This window comes from Triticum aestivum, chromosome 5B (genome assembly GCF_018294505.1).
Source record: "Triticum aestivum cultivar Chinese Spring chromosome 5B, IWGSC CS RefSeq v2.1, whole genome shotgun sequence".
NCBI classification, from domain to species: domain Eukaryota; kingdom Viridiplantae; phylum Streptophyta; class Magnoliopsida; order Poales; family Poaceae; genus Triticum; species Triticum aestivum.
In genome coordinates this window covers 37,042,707-37,059,196 of record NC_057807.1, presented here as the reverse complement: position 1 = coordinate 37,059,196, position 16,490 = coordinate 37,042,707, and the positions used below count along the sequence as shown (strand labels likewise).

At 42.2% G+C, this 16,490-nt stretch overlaps 1 protein-coding gene across 1 annotated transcript; it reads left to right on the top strand.

The window, feature by feature from the left end:
• Positions 1-11,114: 11,114 nt before the first annotated feature.
• Positions 11,115-15,283, top strand: LOC123110263 (tRNA modification GTPase MnmE). The gene is made up of 9 exons (XM_044530737.1): positions 11,115-11,559; positions 11,634-11,772; positions 12,056-12,177; positions 12,705-12,908; positions 12,989-13,048; positions 13,777-13,915; positions 14,122-14,240; positions 14,398-14,622; positions 14,747-15,283. Exons 1-9 carry the CDS (start codon positions 11,149-11,151, stop codon positions 14,939-14,941), a joined length of 1,614 nt encoding a protein of 537 aa, XP_044386672.1. The 5' UTR covers positions 11,115-11,148; the 3' UTR covers positions 14,942-15,283.
• The last annotated feature ends 1,207 nt before the right edge of the window (positions 15,284-16,490 follow it).

The window sequence follows — 16,490 nt, the reverse complement described above, 5'->3', positions numbered from 1 at the left end:
GAGATGCTTACTCCAGTCCATGGAAGGATCGCTGGAGCTAGCATACCTTTTAGCATCCTTAGGATCGACAAAACCTTTCTGATTGTATCACATACAACCTTTCCTTACGAAAACTGGTAAGGAAACTCGTTTTGACATCCATCTGCCAGATTTTATAAATGCAGCTAATGCTAACATGATTCCGACGGACTTAAGCATCGCTACGGATGAGAAAATCTCATCGTAGTCAACTCCTTGAACTTGTGAAGAACTCTTCACCACAAGTCGAGCTTCATAGACGGTGACATTACCGTCCACGTCCGTCTTCTTCATTTATCTCAATGGCTTGCCGATTCAGATGTGCCGCGCTGCATGGATGGGCAGAGCTAGCCGTACATACGTGTCTTCTAGTACTGTGTATAAATACCTTTACCTTACTAAATGATACTTTGCACGCTGCGACAAAAAATGACTGATTGGAATATATATAAAATTTATTGTGTTTGATCATTGTCTAGTTATAAAATATATATTGAATATAAGAACTGTAGTAGTTTTGGGAAACGCTTCCTATCAGTAGTCCTATAGGATGAAATCATCAGACCAATCCGGAGACATCGATGCATTTTTCTCTCACGGCTGAGATTGTTTCCAAACCAGGCCAAATATTTTCGCCAGGTCCCACCTATAATTGCTCGTCAATTATCCCGCATTAATACCGCCTTCCTAAAACCCACCCGACCACTTCCCCATCTCGCCTACTCTTGAACTGTCTCCAACGCCGATCTCGCAACTGCCCTACCGCCTTCCATCTCTTCGCCATGAACCTGCCATACCAACTGTGCCGGTGAGATCCAATACGCCGGTCCGTTGTCCAATCCGGTGGTTGTACTCGGCATTATCTGCCGCGACGACGAGCGAGCTCCCGCTCCCCTACATGGTCGTCTCCACTAGATATGGGACCCAAGTTCTTCAGTCCGTCGCGGCGGATCATCGTCTCAATTGCGGAGCACCAAAACGCGAGGAAGATTGCAGGATCCGCCCCCTCCCCACAGGCAGCGTACATACACTGGTCTCATCTAGGTATCTAGTCGTCCAATCTTGATTCTTCTGTCCATATTATGGTTTTATCCTACTTGTGCTTCATCACTATATTATCTACTCCCTCCGTCCCAAAATAAGTGTCTTGAGCTTAGTACAAATTTGTACTAGAGCTAGTACAAAGTTGAGACAGTTATTTTGGGACGGAGGGAGTACGAATTTTGGTTCACTTATCAGACTTCTAACTGATGTGTAATCGATCACTATATCGTATGCGAATTTTGGTTAATTTAGTACGCACATCACAATAATATGCGTCTCAATTTTGGTGCTATAGTTGTCATTTCAAATTTTCATGCTTCCATCCATGATTAGTTCTCTTCCAAAGTTCCATGTTCATGCTTATTTATTATGCAACACCTATGTTCGAATGACTATGCTTCTGAACTCTATACAATTTGATTGCATAGTTTGTTAAAAAATGATAAATTGGTTTGGTGAGATGAAAATTCTATCCTCTTATTGCCTGAAGTTCTTTAATTAGCTCCCTTTTTTTGTGCTTCTTACCATGACGCATCTATATTTTAATACTTTTACATCTTTCTGGGCTAGAAAATTGTTTCCGCTAGGCAACAGTACATCAGTTAAATTTGTATCTATGCAAAACAAGCCATGCATCCTCTTCATTTGCCACAATGTTAGTATGTTCTACATTACCAAATGTTTTATTTTCCAACCAACAATAGTAATCTTGCGCTGCCATAATTTTATGCTTCCTAAAACTTGCCATACTTTGGGTAACAAATAAGCCTTTTTTATGTCAATGTCTTGCTTAAGTACATACAATTGAAATATTAATTTATTCATGAAGCACAACTTTGTCTATGCCTTGCTTCCATACAATTGAAATCTTAATTTATTAATGAAGCACAACTTTATGCATCTGATCATGCCAGCAATGAAAGTTTCATGTCTACACTATGTCTTTTATATTTATTGTGAAAATAATTAAAGCTATTGCTTCCTATCAACCATGCTTCCTCTTGTTTCTTGCAGATAATTCTATGGTAATGAATTTTTTGCTTCAACCATTGTAAGTCTATGCTACTTTTATTGTACAAACATTTTGCTTCAACCATTATGGAATACTAATGTATGCTTCAACCACTATATGTGTCTGCTTCAACCATTGCCAGCGTTGCTTCTATTCCTACATTATATTATATACTGTCATTGTATTACTTTTAGTGAATTTTTGTACTAACCACTGAATTGTGAACTTCATTCTTTCTCACTGAATGGTTCAGTTCTATAGATTCGCAATGATGATGTCATGAGCCGAGTTTGAGATCAACCAGGCACATCTCTGAGTTTTTGGTTTTACAACAAATGATGTTAGAGCTCATGGCACACACGGATCTTGTCATTTTCAGATTATCCAGTGCCCGCCCCTATGTCGGCTACGATGAAATGAAAGTAGTGTTGTAATAGATTTTTTTATTTCGTTACAAAATAAATTTGTAAATTTATGTTCTCATGGGGATAATATATTTCAATGCTTGATCATTCATGTTGTGCTTCACGTGATTTCTTGTGAAGCAAAATTTTCCATTATATGAAAATATCATTTCCTTTGCACCCAAAAAAAATATTTTGGTTGGAAGCAATTTATGATTGATGTAAGCATCAAGAAAAGGATGCTTCCATGCAACGAGAAGAATGCTTCTGTGGCATAAAAACCATGTTGCCATCTATGAAGAAACACATCTTAAAAATGTCAAAAACAATTTTATGATCGATGGAAGCACCAAGAAAAAATGATGCCTCCATGCATCCAGAAGAATACTTCTGTGGTGTAAAATATTGTTGCCATCTATAAAGAAAAACCTCTAAAAAATATCATAATTGATTGCCAAATTTAATCGTGAGAAGTTTTGTAGTTTCCCAAATTATTTCTAAGAAAAAGGGGTTTGACATCATTCCTGAAATGATGCTCCCGTGCATCAATAAGAATGCTTCCATGTCATCAAAATCATGTTGCCATCCATAAACAAACGAGTCCAAAAAAATATCATAATTAATTTCTGGATTTAATTGTGAGAAATAATCGTACTTTCCAAAATTGTGAAGCAATTTTAGGAAACAAATCGCAATATTTGGGGGTTAGCAGGAAGCAATTACTAGGAAAGGATCGCAATTTCCGGGGGTGGTTGGTGATTAGGAAGCAGCAATCTTTACGGAAGCAGTTATACAAGAAAGGAAGCAATTCACGAAGGAAACAAACCTACCACGCGTGGGTTTTTTTTATACCAGATCGGACGACCATTATTCTTCTGATCCTACGGCTTGCAACTAGTCTGATAGATGCAAAGGATCAGTAGTCTGATCCCTAGCGGCTCCCAATAGTTTTTCATGCAATGTTGCGTGTTGGGTGGGTCTTTTGGCATGCATGATTGCATAATGAGAAAATCATTTCTTCATAAATAGTTACATGTTGAGGTGGCATGTTGCATTACTACTGAAATCACCCTGATTGCCGAGTGTCAACCTGTTTGTCGAGTGTCTTTTCTCAGACACTTGTACAAAATTATAAAATGCAAGAAAAATAAAGACAAATCTCACTCCCTTCTATATCATAAAGAAAAGATATATTTTTATACTTCCCTAAGAAGAAAAGAAGTGCCTCTATATTTACATTATAGATTTATGTATCACTCCCTCGCTCGTGCCTCTTCGACCGAGCCACTCCCTCGCTCACCCTCGTCTCCGACACCATCAAGGATGAGGCGCGCCTATGGGCAAAGGCAGGCGCCAAAGGGCTACTTAACATCATCCCTGGCGAGTAGCTACTAGGTTAGACTTTAGGGCTGAGCAAACCCCTGGTTCCAAGTTTGCTCTGACGCTCGTGCACCATGCCTCCTGCGTACATGGCCCTGTAAGCGTTGTAATCTCATGCTACTTTCTCCTTCTATCAATACAAAGATACGCAGCTTGCGTATTCGCGAAAAAAAATTTATGTATCACAATCCATCTCACACTATTGGAATCCACTTCCTTGTCGTCTGCCACTTCTTTGCCATCCGCTAGCTGACAGCAAAGAAAGGCTTTGCCATCAGCCATCGAAAAACCGACGGCAAAGAGACAGCGGACGGCAAAGGATGGCTTTGCCATCAGCATATCTTTGTCGTCCGCTAGCTGACGGCAAAGAGGGTGGGTGGCGGGCGTACCGGGGTGAACTAACGGCCATCTTCTTTGCCGTCCGCCAGCAGACGACAAAGAAGATAGCCGTTAGTTCGCCCGTTTCCCCCCGGCCCCACCCCACTAGGTACGCTCTTTGTCGTCTGCTGGCCGACGGCAAAGAGCTGTGACCTAGCAGATAAGGGGTTGCGCCCGCGCCCGATCTGTCCATTCCCTCTCTCTCCCTGCCCGAGCCGCCCCGACCCCTCACCCCTGCCGCCGCCCGGCCGCGTCGCGCCCGCCCCACCTAGGCGAGCCTGAGCCGCCCCCGCCCACAAGAATTAGACAAGGGTTCTAATGTGTCGGCCCACAAGAACACCATAGCATGGCAAAGCACCATGCAGGACCTTCCATGCGTTAAAATAAAAAGGGTTAATTGGATAAATTGCCACTCGAATTTTGACGATTCCGAGAAATGCCACTGCAATTTTCAAACTTTGAAAAATGTCACTGCAAATTTTGCAAACTTTAAAAAACACCATTGTAGACTTTAAAAAATAGCACTAAAAATGGCATTTTTTAAAGTTTGGAAGTTGCAGTGGCATTTCTCAGAATCGCCAGAATTAGAGTGGCATTTATCAAACTAACCCAAATAAAAATGCCATGTTTTAAGTAATAAAATTGCCATGCCAATTAAAATAAAAATGCTAATAAAGTTCTGAGCAGCATATTCAGCAAATTCTGCATTGGAAAATGATTAGTCTTTCAGAATCATGCTGGTCCTCGGCCATTCCGACAATTTTGATTTTTGAGCAGGGCAGTAACATGGAACGACCTGAACGCCCAGTAGCTATCCAAAGAATGAGCAATGAAATTGAACCCATATTCTGGATGGGATCAAAGATTTATAGGTCGGGATTACTGATGTCACTGTTCTACAGATCTGCGTTGTACCTGGACAATCTTCCAAATTTGTACTCTAGGTCTGAGATGTGTTTGGGCCCAGTTTAACAAAATAATAGGAAATTGTATTTTTTAGGCCCTATCCAAGGAAAGAAAAGGTGTTCCAAACACACAGAATGTTATAACCATTTCTTTTGCAATCAAAATGCCAAGGAGAAGACATTGCATCTTTTTTGGGATTGTACCTTTGCTTAAAGATGTTGGTTATCCATTCTACCCAACTAGCAGAGAGGAATCTCTTTACATGATGAATTAACCTAAGGTACTGAAGGCCTACCTAAAAAGGAATACAATGGATACTACTAAAAAGGAATAATATTATCATCCTAGGATGTTGAAATAGTTCTTTTAGATTGGGATGTTGAAATAATTGGAGTCATAGGAGCGGGATACTACTCAAAAATGAAGTCACGAAAATAAGCACATGTTTTTGCAGAAGCATGACTTCACTCTCCTAGGTCACAAAATCAAGAGCAAAAATGTGGAATGTTTACATGGATGGCTAGGCACTCATCTTTGAGAGAGAGAGAGAGAGAGAGAGAGAGAGAGAGAGAGAGAGAAGAAAAAGAACAAGAAGAAGAATTAATCACTTTATCAAACATTATTCCTTAATATTTTTCTTCAGTTTTGTTTCACTCATGCAAGAAACTCTTGTATTGTAAGAAAGACCATAACATAATCTAATATGGTTCCTTAACACTTTACTTTGGCAACCCCATAAATAACATAATCTTGCACCCAAGACCATAACATATTGCACCCAACACCCTCAAGATTTCATTTTCTTACAAACAAGGACAAAAAATCGACAAGTCGTGGCAATTTCGACTAGAAATTTCGGCAGCATAACACGTCTCATGGATTAAGAAATGCATCCATAACAACACTAAATACATGAGTGAGTGAGTGAAACAACCATCATGCCTGCTAGTTGGTTTGACCTACTCTTATTTTGAAGCAGAAAGAAAACTATACATTCTTTCATTAGGCAAGCAAAATCATCACAGAGACACCGAAAAGGATGGGATTTTCTTCAAACTAACTAAATAGATAGGCTTTCGGGATGCAAACTTTGAGGAATTATTGTAGCACTCCATGACATGACGACACCATGAGGCCAAAATGTCACTCACCTCCTCTAGCAGTGGATGAACAATGGAGAGCAACATTTGTGTACATCAATTTCCTTGTCCCAAAGAAATTTATTTGTTTTCCGCACTGTTGTGCAGCCTGCAGTATGATACAAGACCGTAGCGAAATTATAACTAATGAAGTGAAGACCTACGAGCTCGTGTACGTTTGCAAAGCCTATGGATTGATTTTAACTAGTCGGAAAAAATATGTTTGAGTACACCCGCAAAAAAAATGTTTGAGTAGGTGTTTTTTCACATTATGTGAGATGTATAACTAGTTGTAAATGTCAATTTCTTATAAGAAATATACTCTTCCCTGGAATGTACATCATTTATTTATGTAGTTTGCGATGGCAGGAGTATTATTCTATACACTAGCAATATTTAATTTCTGAAAAAGCAACATCATTTCGTAATTAAAAAAAGATACGGTTATCACTCTTAGCATCCAACAAAGTGAATTTACACTAGGAAGAGACGTAACAGTTGGTCCCAACATATGTAGACATGCTTTGTAAGACGTCTCGTAAATTTGGTGATCACAAGCAACATGACATGATTCATGGGTAGGCTTCCTTATCATTATCTGGTTGAATCTTGTACGCTTTCTTATGAGACAAGCAAGGAGTGTGGATCCATGCCCTAGCAGCTCGATCATACATATTGCTAGGAAAATCAAGTCAAGACTATCAAATTTACTACTGAAAGGAATCATGTATAATATTTTCAGTACCTTTCCTTCGATGAACTGGTGTGGATCTTCGGAATCAAACACCCATCATGTACGACGCTTGCCCATCGCCCTTGTCAGGGTGCTTGTGTGGAAGGGTACTTATGTCCCGCATCTCTACCTCCACATGTCCAGCAGGACCATCTGCATCATAAATTACACAAAAAAGGTAAACACTTACCAGATTGACTGGCATCATGCCAAGATATTCTTTAAGAATGTTAGATCCAGAAATGAGAGAGGGAGAACAAAACTAACAAGCATAGCATTGTGGACGAGTGCTAGGCAGCAGCAGCCGCCCACAGGTATGGCCGGGGCGTCGAAGACACGGCGTGGCCACTCGACGAGGCAAGATCCTGGTGCTGCTCCCGGCAGAGCATCCCTCGACATGGTGGAGAAAGGAGGATGGGTGGTGGTGGCGCTTAGTCGATGGCCATAGGAGTAGAACTTGCGCGGCGGGAGCGACAGATCAAGAGGCAGTAGTAGCGAAGAATTTTGCATTTATAGAGAAGATTTGGGCAAAATCGAGCGCCGAGAGACGTCGGATGGGATGGTGATCCGCATGATCTGCTTGATAGCCAATGGGGATGGAGGGACAGCCAATAGGAATTTCCCCTGTGCAGTCGCAGAGCCCGCACAGACCCGTGGACGACCCTGAGCAGCACAACCACCACTCCCACGCAGTCGGCCAATCCCGACAAGTACCTCCACCAGTCCACGCACCCGAATTACAGCAAGCACGCCAACACTGCACAGGGCCACCACCTTCCTCGTCGTGGAAAAGCTGAAAGCACGTCCATTTGTCCCTTACGCGGAAAGCTGAAACAAAAGATCTTAACTAGGGATTTCACACTTGATGCGGAAAGCTGAAACACAATACGGTGGGGCATGTGTTTCAGTATCTTCTCCATAAATGGTTGTAAAGGATTACTGTACATTCTAGACTAGTATCTGCCAGAACGGAAGCAAGACAAATCATCAACCTGTCGGGCCGCTCACGCAGGCGGCTCTGGAGGCGAAACCTGAGCTCCCGAGTGCCCGCAACTCCGTGCCCCCCTAGCCGCACTGCCGTCGACGGTGGTGGCGGCGCCCGGCCGACAAAGCGGCGGGCGAGTTGTGCACACCCTGACGGGCCTCCTTCGTGCGGGAGTGCAGTCTTGTGGACGGCGCGGCGGCGGGCGGCTTCCGGTGAGGCGGCACATGGGAAGAGCGCGATGGAGACGCGGAATGGGCCCGTTGTTTTCTTCGGACGTTGATTTGGGATCTTGGCGGATGCGGATCTTGGCCAGGAGCGGCGGCCAGGAGTCGTGGTGGTGGCCGGGGCGCGTGGTGCGGCTCCTGTTTGTGACGAGCGTGGCTCGAGGAAGGTGCCTCCTTCGGGGAGTTGGTGGAGGCATGGTCTGGATCTCGCCGGCGGCCTGTGCAGGGGCTCATGCACAAGAGCTCCAGTAGGCGCGTGCGATCGCGACGGGTGGCTCGGCGCGCCGGAATGTTGTATATCCTTCGGTCTAGCGACACATATTGGACATTAAACAAGGGTTCTAATGTGTCGGCCCACAAGAACACCATATCATGGCAAAGCACCATGCAGGACCTTCCATGCCGTTAAAATAAAAAAGGTTAATTGGATAAATCGCCACTCGAATTTTGGTGATTCCGAGAAATGCCACTGCAAATTTTGCAAACTTTGAAAAACACCACTGTAGACTTTTAAAAATGGCACTAAAAATGGCATTTTTTACAGTTTGGAAATTGCAGTGGCATTTGTCAGAATCGCCAGAATTAGAGTGGCATTTATCAAACTAACCCAAATAAACAAGATTGCCATGTGATTTATAAGTAATATCTTATATCTTGTCACATGTCATGTTTTAAGTAATAAAATTGCCATGCCAATAAAAATAAAATTGCCATCCTCTCAAGAATAAATGGTTCATTTGTCCATTTGTCCCTTACGCGGAAAGCTGAAACAAAAGATCTTAACTAGGGATTTCACACTTGATGCGGAAAGCTGAAACACGATACGGTGGGGCATGTGTTTCAGTATCTTCTCCATAAATGGTTGTAAAGGATTACTGTACATTCTAGACTAGTATCTGCCAGAACGGAAGCAAGACAAATCATCAACCTGTCGGGCCGCTCACGCAGGCGGCTCTGGAGGCGAAACCTGAGCTCCCGAGTGCCCGCAACTCCGTGCCCCCCTAGCCGCACTGCCGTCGACGGTGGTGGCGGCGCCCGGCCGACAAAGCGGCGGGCGAGTTGTGCACACCCTGACGGGCCTCCTTCGTGCGGGAGTGCAGTCTTGTGGGCGGCGCGGCGGCTCGGCGGCTTCCGGTAAGGCGGCACATGGGAAGAGCGCGATGGAGACGCGGAATGGGCCCGTTGTTTTCTTCGGACGTTGATTTGGGATCTTGGCGGATGCGGATCTTGGCCAGGAGCGGCGGCCAGGAGTCGTGGTGGTGGCCGGGGCACGTGGTGCGGCTCCTGTTTGTGACGGGCGTGGCTCGAGGAAGGTGCCTCCTTCGGGGAGTTGGTGGAGGCATGGTCTGGATCTCGCCGGCGGCCTGTGCAGGGGCTCATGCACAAGAGCTCCAGTGGGCGCGTGCGATCGTGACGGGTGGCTCGGCGCGCCGGAATGTTGTATATCCTTCGATCTAGCGACACATATTGGACATTAAACAAGGGTTCTAATGTGTCGGCCCACAAGAACACCATATCATGGCAAAGCACCATGCAGGACCTTCCATGCCGTTAAAATAAAAAAGGTTAATTGGATAAATCGCCACTCGAATTTTGGTGATTCCGAGAAATGCCACTGCAAATTTTGCAAACTTTGAAAAACATCACTGTAGACTTTTAAAAATGGCACTAAAAATGGCATTTTTTACAGTTTGGAAATTGCAGTGGCATTTGTCAGAATCGCCAGAATTAGAGTGGCATTTATCAAACTAACCCAAATAAACAAGATTGCCATGTGATTTATAAGTAATATCTTATATCTTGTCACATGTCATGTTTTAAGTAATAAAATTGCCATGCCAATAAAAATAAAATTGCCATCCTCTCAAGAATAAAATGCCCATCCTCTTAATAAGAAAAATGCCATCCTCTCAATAAATAAAAATGCCATCCTATTACTTATAAAAAAAGGCATGCTCTTAGTAATAAAAACCGCCATGCCATTAAAAATAAAAATGATCGCCTGAATAATAAAATTACCATCCTCTTGATAACAAAAATGCCATCCTCTTAAAATAATAACTGCCATGTTATTATTAATAATAACCGCCATGCTACAATAAATAATAAAAATGCCATGTGAGAAAGTAAAAGAAAATCTGAATTTTCAGACAAAATAAAATAAATTAGCTATATATATATATATATATATATATATATATATATATATATATATATATGTATGTATGTATGTATATAGAAGTTTAAACATAAAAGCTCAACCCCCCTCTTAGTTGAGGTGTAGAGTTTTCTCTCTCTAGAATACACACAAGATGCCTATAAAAGGTGAAAAAACCTGTCCACAAGAGTCCGCAACTACAACAATACAATGCTCGCCCAACTTACAACAATTGACTACAGAGAGTCTCATGGGTTGACCTTGCGCCGAGATCCGTGCGACAGCAGGGAAGCTGGAAGAAAGGTTTTTTTTTGTTCTTTTCTTCTACCTCAACGGTTATAGCACATGGCATTTCTAATCAGCTGTCACCCCGCAACGGTGAACCAGCCGCACACGGAACTAGATCCTCTAACATTAAGAAGGAAAGTTAGAGAAGCTACAATCCTCTAACTTTCCTTCTTGCAATCCATATGATTAAGGCAAAAATAACTTAAATTAATATGCAAATTACAGATTTATTGTTTACATTCATAATCATTACATACAAACAATTTGATGGTGAAATAAAATCAATTATAAATTATTTATATCTACAGTAAATATCAATATTAAATAATCCGCTAAACGTCTTTAACATTCCTTCTTTAATTTACACTATGATTACACTGTAGCAGCGTGACTTTGCTGAGGATACACCTTCGCGGCACGCTGCCTATCCCAATCCAAATGGTTCTTCTCAAGAAAGAAAAAAGAAAATCCCAATCCAAATGGCTCGTGCCGTCTCTCGCCTCCTCCCCTTTCTCCTACGGCGGCCTCCCCGACCTCTCCTCCGCCGCCGCCCGCTAAACCCTAACCCCAAACCCCTGACCACGCGCGCCAAAGCCCTCGCCTCCCTCGTCCTGCCCGGCGACGAGCGCTCGCCTCCGCCTTCTCCCTCGCGCCGCGCGCCGCCGAGCTACGGGGGCGGCGGATCTCCGGGGACGATCGCCGCCATCGTCACCGCCCTCGGCGGGGGCCCCGCGGCCGTCGGCATCGTCCGCCTGTCCGGTGCCGACGCCGTCGCCGTCGTCGCCCGCGTGTTCCGGCCGGCCAGGAAGGAGCCGGCGCCCTGGAGGCCCCGAAGCCACTTCGTGGAGTACGGGGTCGCGCTGGACGGAGATGGGAGCGTCATCGATGAGGTAACCGCGGCTTTACTGCTCTGCTTTCGGTTGGTTAGTGCTGTGATTTCCCATTTTGTTTGCCAAATCTGAAGGTGCTGGTGGTGCCCATGCTGGCTCCGAGGTCCTACACCCGAGAGGATGTGGTGGAGCTCCAGTGCCATGGGAACGACCTTTGCTTGCGTCGTGTGCTGAGGGCCTGCTTGGAGGCCGGTGCCAGGCTCGCCGACCCTGGTTAGTTGCTTGCTCTGCTCACTCACCTCCTACTGGTCTAGATTATTTACGCTTGTAAAGAAATATTGTAGTTCAGTTAGTTACGGCTATGATTGGTGTTCAATAGAAACAGTTCCGTTAGCTACAGCTGTAGTTATAGACTTATAGTTATAGGGAAACAGTTTTGTCAGATAGGCAGACACTTTTTGTTTGAAGAATGAATGGTGAAGCTATCTTGGGATGTAGGTGCCTTATCTTGATTCTTGAACAAACTCCTAGCTCAGTGTTCATGTTCGCTTTTCAGGTGAATTCACTCTTCGCGCATTCCTAAATGGGAGATTGGACTTGGCTCAAGCGGAGAACGTCTCGAGGCTTATTTCAGCCAAGTCCGTAGCTGCAGCAGATTCCGCCTTGGCTGGCATCCAGGCATGTCACAAAACTATGCTGTTGATAAAATTAAATCATGTTAGCCTGTTAGGTAGGCCCTGAGAAACGATATACATGCGGACGTGTTGGAGTTTTTTTTTTGTGTGTGTTTAAGCCTCGAAATACCAGGAACAAATTGTTTCCAGGTTAGGAGTAGCTGAAACAACACTTTATGGAGGGTAGTGACCAGGGGCTGCTCCTGTTAGATGCGACCCCCCAAAAGACGAAAAATAGAGATTGCAGTTAGAGTAGTATGTCAGTGATTAGTGAAATGGGAAAAGGAAATTGAATATTGTTGTTCTGATCACTAAAATGGGGAGGGGAAATTTGCATTTATGTGCAAGACTTGCTTTTTTTCCTTGTGCACACCGATAACAAATTCCTGACTCAGACACTGCTTGAAACCCTTTTGCATTGTGAAGTTTAACTTCATCAGCTCCAGTTTCTTTGGGAAGCACAATATAGATGTGGTTTTTTTAATAATAAGTAGGTTCTCCAATCTGAATTATATGTGTCCTCTACTGTAGGGAGGCTTTTCTACTCTAGTGAAATCTTTGAGATCAAGGTGCATAGAATTGATCACTGAAATTGAGGCTCGTTTAGATTTTGAAGATGAGATGCCTCCATTGGACCCTATGATGCTGCTCAGCAAAATTAACAGCATGAGGCAAGAGGTCCAGGATGCTCTGGATACTGCAAAGTATGATAAGCTGTTGCTGTCTGGTCTACAGGTACTTTAGTCTATGCATTATACTGAATTGTTAAAGAAAACATATTTAAGAATGAAAAATGCTCTTACAATTTTGCACAGATAGCAATAATTGGCCGCCCAAATGTTGGAAAGTCAAGCCTCCTGAATGCATGGAGTAAGGTATACTCATGGATATCTCTCTGTCATTATTTCTGTTGGATATTTGTCCAGCATATCTTTTTAGTATTCTATTTTGTTGTTACCATGCTTGTTAATCTATGTTGTTTTCTCTTTTTATATGCGAAGTTACATGAGCTAATCTTATTGTTACGGGTTCAAGGCTAGTTAAGGCATGGGGTCATTAACCGGTACACAAGGCAGCATGACGGCAACTCTCTTAAAAATAGATTAGTTAGGATTAAGATATGGAATTAATTAATATTAGGTAAGTGTGTTGTGTATTCTCCTTTCACATATGTTTGGTTGTTAGCCATCGAGATTAATTAAGCAAGAAAACTTAAGGGATACCATCCACTTTTCATCCTCCCCTCAAGAGCACTGGCCCATCTTTCTCTCCACAAACCTAGACCCCTAGAACTTTTATGATACCTTTCTGCTGTGACTTTAAATGAGCCGTACCGAAACTCCGGTAGATGCCTGATGCCATGTGATTTAAGGGGATTTTGCTCAACATACTGTGTCCTGAACTTTATCCTGCTTCTCTGCTGTGCGTCATGCCGAAAGTTTGTACATCGAACATTATCGCCATATAATCTTCTTATATGAATACTAATTGTAATCTATAATTCTGTATATTTATGTGAATCCCATGTCCAAGTGGATAGTTTGATTTATTTCGTGTTGCAGCCATAATAGTTGATACTGGAACTTAAATGCTTAGCTTGCAGAGTGAAAGAGCTATTGTTACCGAAATAGCTGGAACTACAAGGGACGTAGTTGAAGCAAATGTCTCAATTCATGGAATCCCTGTTACCCTTCTAGACACGGCTGGTATAAGAGAAACTGATGACATTGTGGAAAAAATTGGTGAGTATTATTATTCTCATAAACATATTGCGAACTATTAAAGCAAGATGATAAAGATGTGAATCTCAAAATACGAACTGACGTTGGGTGGCATAGCCCACCAGGGGCAGGAACATATTTCCCAATATATATTTGATTTCGGGTATGGAATAATGGTAATAGCGTTGTTAGTCTTGATGCTTGTCTTCTGTTCTGCTCTTAACCAGGTGTAGAACGATCAGAGACTGCTGCACTGGGAGCTGATATGGTTATTATGACAATAAGTGCAGTTGATGGGTGGACTGAAGATGACACTAAACTTATCAAACGTGTCATGATTGATAAGGTACCATCAGTTTCATTTTCTCACAAATTTTGTTGATGATGTCTGATTGCCTGGTGGTTGGTTTGCATACCTTCTGTTTGAAATCCTCTCTGTCCCTTCATCATCTGTAAATAAATTAGAGAGTGACTATTCTTTCTTTGTCCTTTTTGATGATCAGAAACGCTCAGGTTCTGAAGTGCCAATGGTTCTGGTTATCAACAAGGTAGATTGCACACCATTTGTTTCAGGAGAAGAGTTTGAGAAATTCAGTGGAATTTTCAGAAAACATGTGCACACATGTGCAGTCACTGGCAAAGGCATTTCTGAGTTGGAGAGGGCTGTAATAGAGGTTAGAGGTCTTGAGTCCATACCGTCCGGGGGACGACGGTGGACTGTAAACCAGGTAAATATTTCCGTATGCCATCCGTAAATATTTCCGTATTCAATAGTTGTTCTCTTTAGAATTGTTGCTTCAGTTGTTACATGAAAGATTGTTGACTTCTATCCAATTCCATTGTGTTGTCCAGAGACAATTGGAACAGCTCATGAGGACCCAAGAAGCTTTCACAAGACTAGAGTCGTCGGTCAATGAGCAGCTACCCTTGGATTTTTGGACTATAGACTTGAGGGAAGCTGCATTGGCTCTGGCAACAATCAGCGGAGAGGACATATCTGAAGAAGTCCTGAGCAGCATATTCAGCAAATTCTGCATTGGAAAATGATTCGTCCTTCAGAATCATGCTGGTCCTCAGCCATTCCGACAATTTTGACTTTTGAGCAGCGTAGTAACATAGAACGATCTGAACAAGCCCAGTAGAAATTGAACCATTTTCTGGACGGGGTCAAACATTTATAGGTCGGGATTACTGTTGTCACTGTTCTACAGATCTGTGTTGTACCTGGACAATCTTCCAAATTTGTACATTAGGTCTGGGATGTGTTTAGGTTCGGTTTAACTTCATATAGGAAATTATACTTTTCAATCATGCACAAATCGAATGTAAGTACCTACTATGATCATGCAAAAACCGGAAGAATGGCCTAGCTTGTGTTTCTGATACTAATAATGGCTGCATTGCCGCATCTCCACTAATTTCTCGCATATTAGCAGTTGAAAAGCAAGGTTGCTCTTAGTACAGTTGATAATAAAAAAAGTTTGAATTTCATTTTATTGAAGGTGCGTGCCCATTTACCAGGTTCTGCCGTGCCAGTTTGACAGTCTTTTCAACCAGTCTATTTTTCTTTTCTTTTTTCCCTTTTTGTTTCATTTCCCCTTCTGTTTTTTCTTGATTATATATTTTTCCCTTCTATACTTTTAGAGATATTTTCCCAATAGTATACGAACATAATTTTTTATGTCCATGAACAATCTTTTCAAAGACTATGAACCTTTTTTATTGTGGGTGGAAGGGAGATTGTATTACTTGAGGTGGATCACCGTTCTTACAAATACATGAATATTTTTATTAACATGAACGTATTTTAAATATGTGATAACATTTTATTTCGTATGGACAAATTTCTCTATAGTACATATGACCATTTTTATTATATGTGAATATATTTTTTCTGTTGTTGTAAAATGTTTCTTACATTTGTTTAAATGTATTAAGCATAATATATTTTCAAAAAAAATAGTAACATGCTTAATGGGCCACATCAAACCGGCCATCTGAGTGTGACATAGGTGTTTCCTCAACTATTCCACGCTTATCATGTGGATAAGACGTCTCTTATTCTTCGCCCCTTCCTGAGGAATAGTCTGTTTTCTGGGGAGCTCCTTTTTTTTGTAGCAACAGGGAGCTCCTAATTGTTTTTTTTTTTTTGAGAAAAGGGAGCTCCTAATTGGTGGTAAGCTGGCGCTCACAACCGCGAGCTCGTGAGCCGGCCCATGTGGCGGCCACTTGACTCGCCCCGCCTGGTCGCTCGCTCACTCGAGCGCTGTTTGACCAGTCGCGGTTGACCAGTACCCTTGACTTTGAAAAAAGAGAAGAAAAAAAACAAAAAAAATTCGCAAACAAACGAAATGAAAATTGAGATTTAAAAAATGTACACATATTTTGAAAAAGTTCATCCAAAATTTTTAGAAGTTCATTGAATTTGAAAAAGTTCATCGATTTTAAAAATAAGCTCATCAAATTTGAAAAAAGTTACAATAATTTTGAAAAATATTTCACAAATTTGAAAATAGTTCATCAAATTTTTGAAAAAGTTCATCAAATTTGAAAAAAAATCATCAAATTTGAAAAAGTCCATCAATTTCAAAAAAAA

Excerpts from the sequence above, each read along its gene's own strand:
- LOC123110263 (XM_044530737.1), top strand. The coding sequence starts at position 11,149 with ATGGCTCGTGCCGTCTCTCGCCTCCTCCCCTTTCTCCTACGGCGGCCT. Across the intron at positions 12,178-12,704 it reads CCGCCTTGGCTGGCATCCAG|GGAGGCTTTTCTACTCTAGT; the intron begins GCATGTCACAAA and ends CCTCTACTGTAG. Across the intron at positions 14,241-14,397 it reads AACGTGTCATGATTGATAAG|AAACGCTCAGGTTCTGAAGT; the intron begins GTACCATCAGTT and ends TTTGATGATCAG.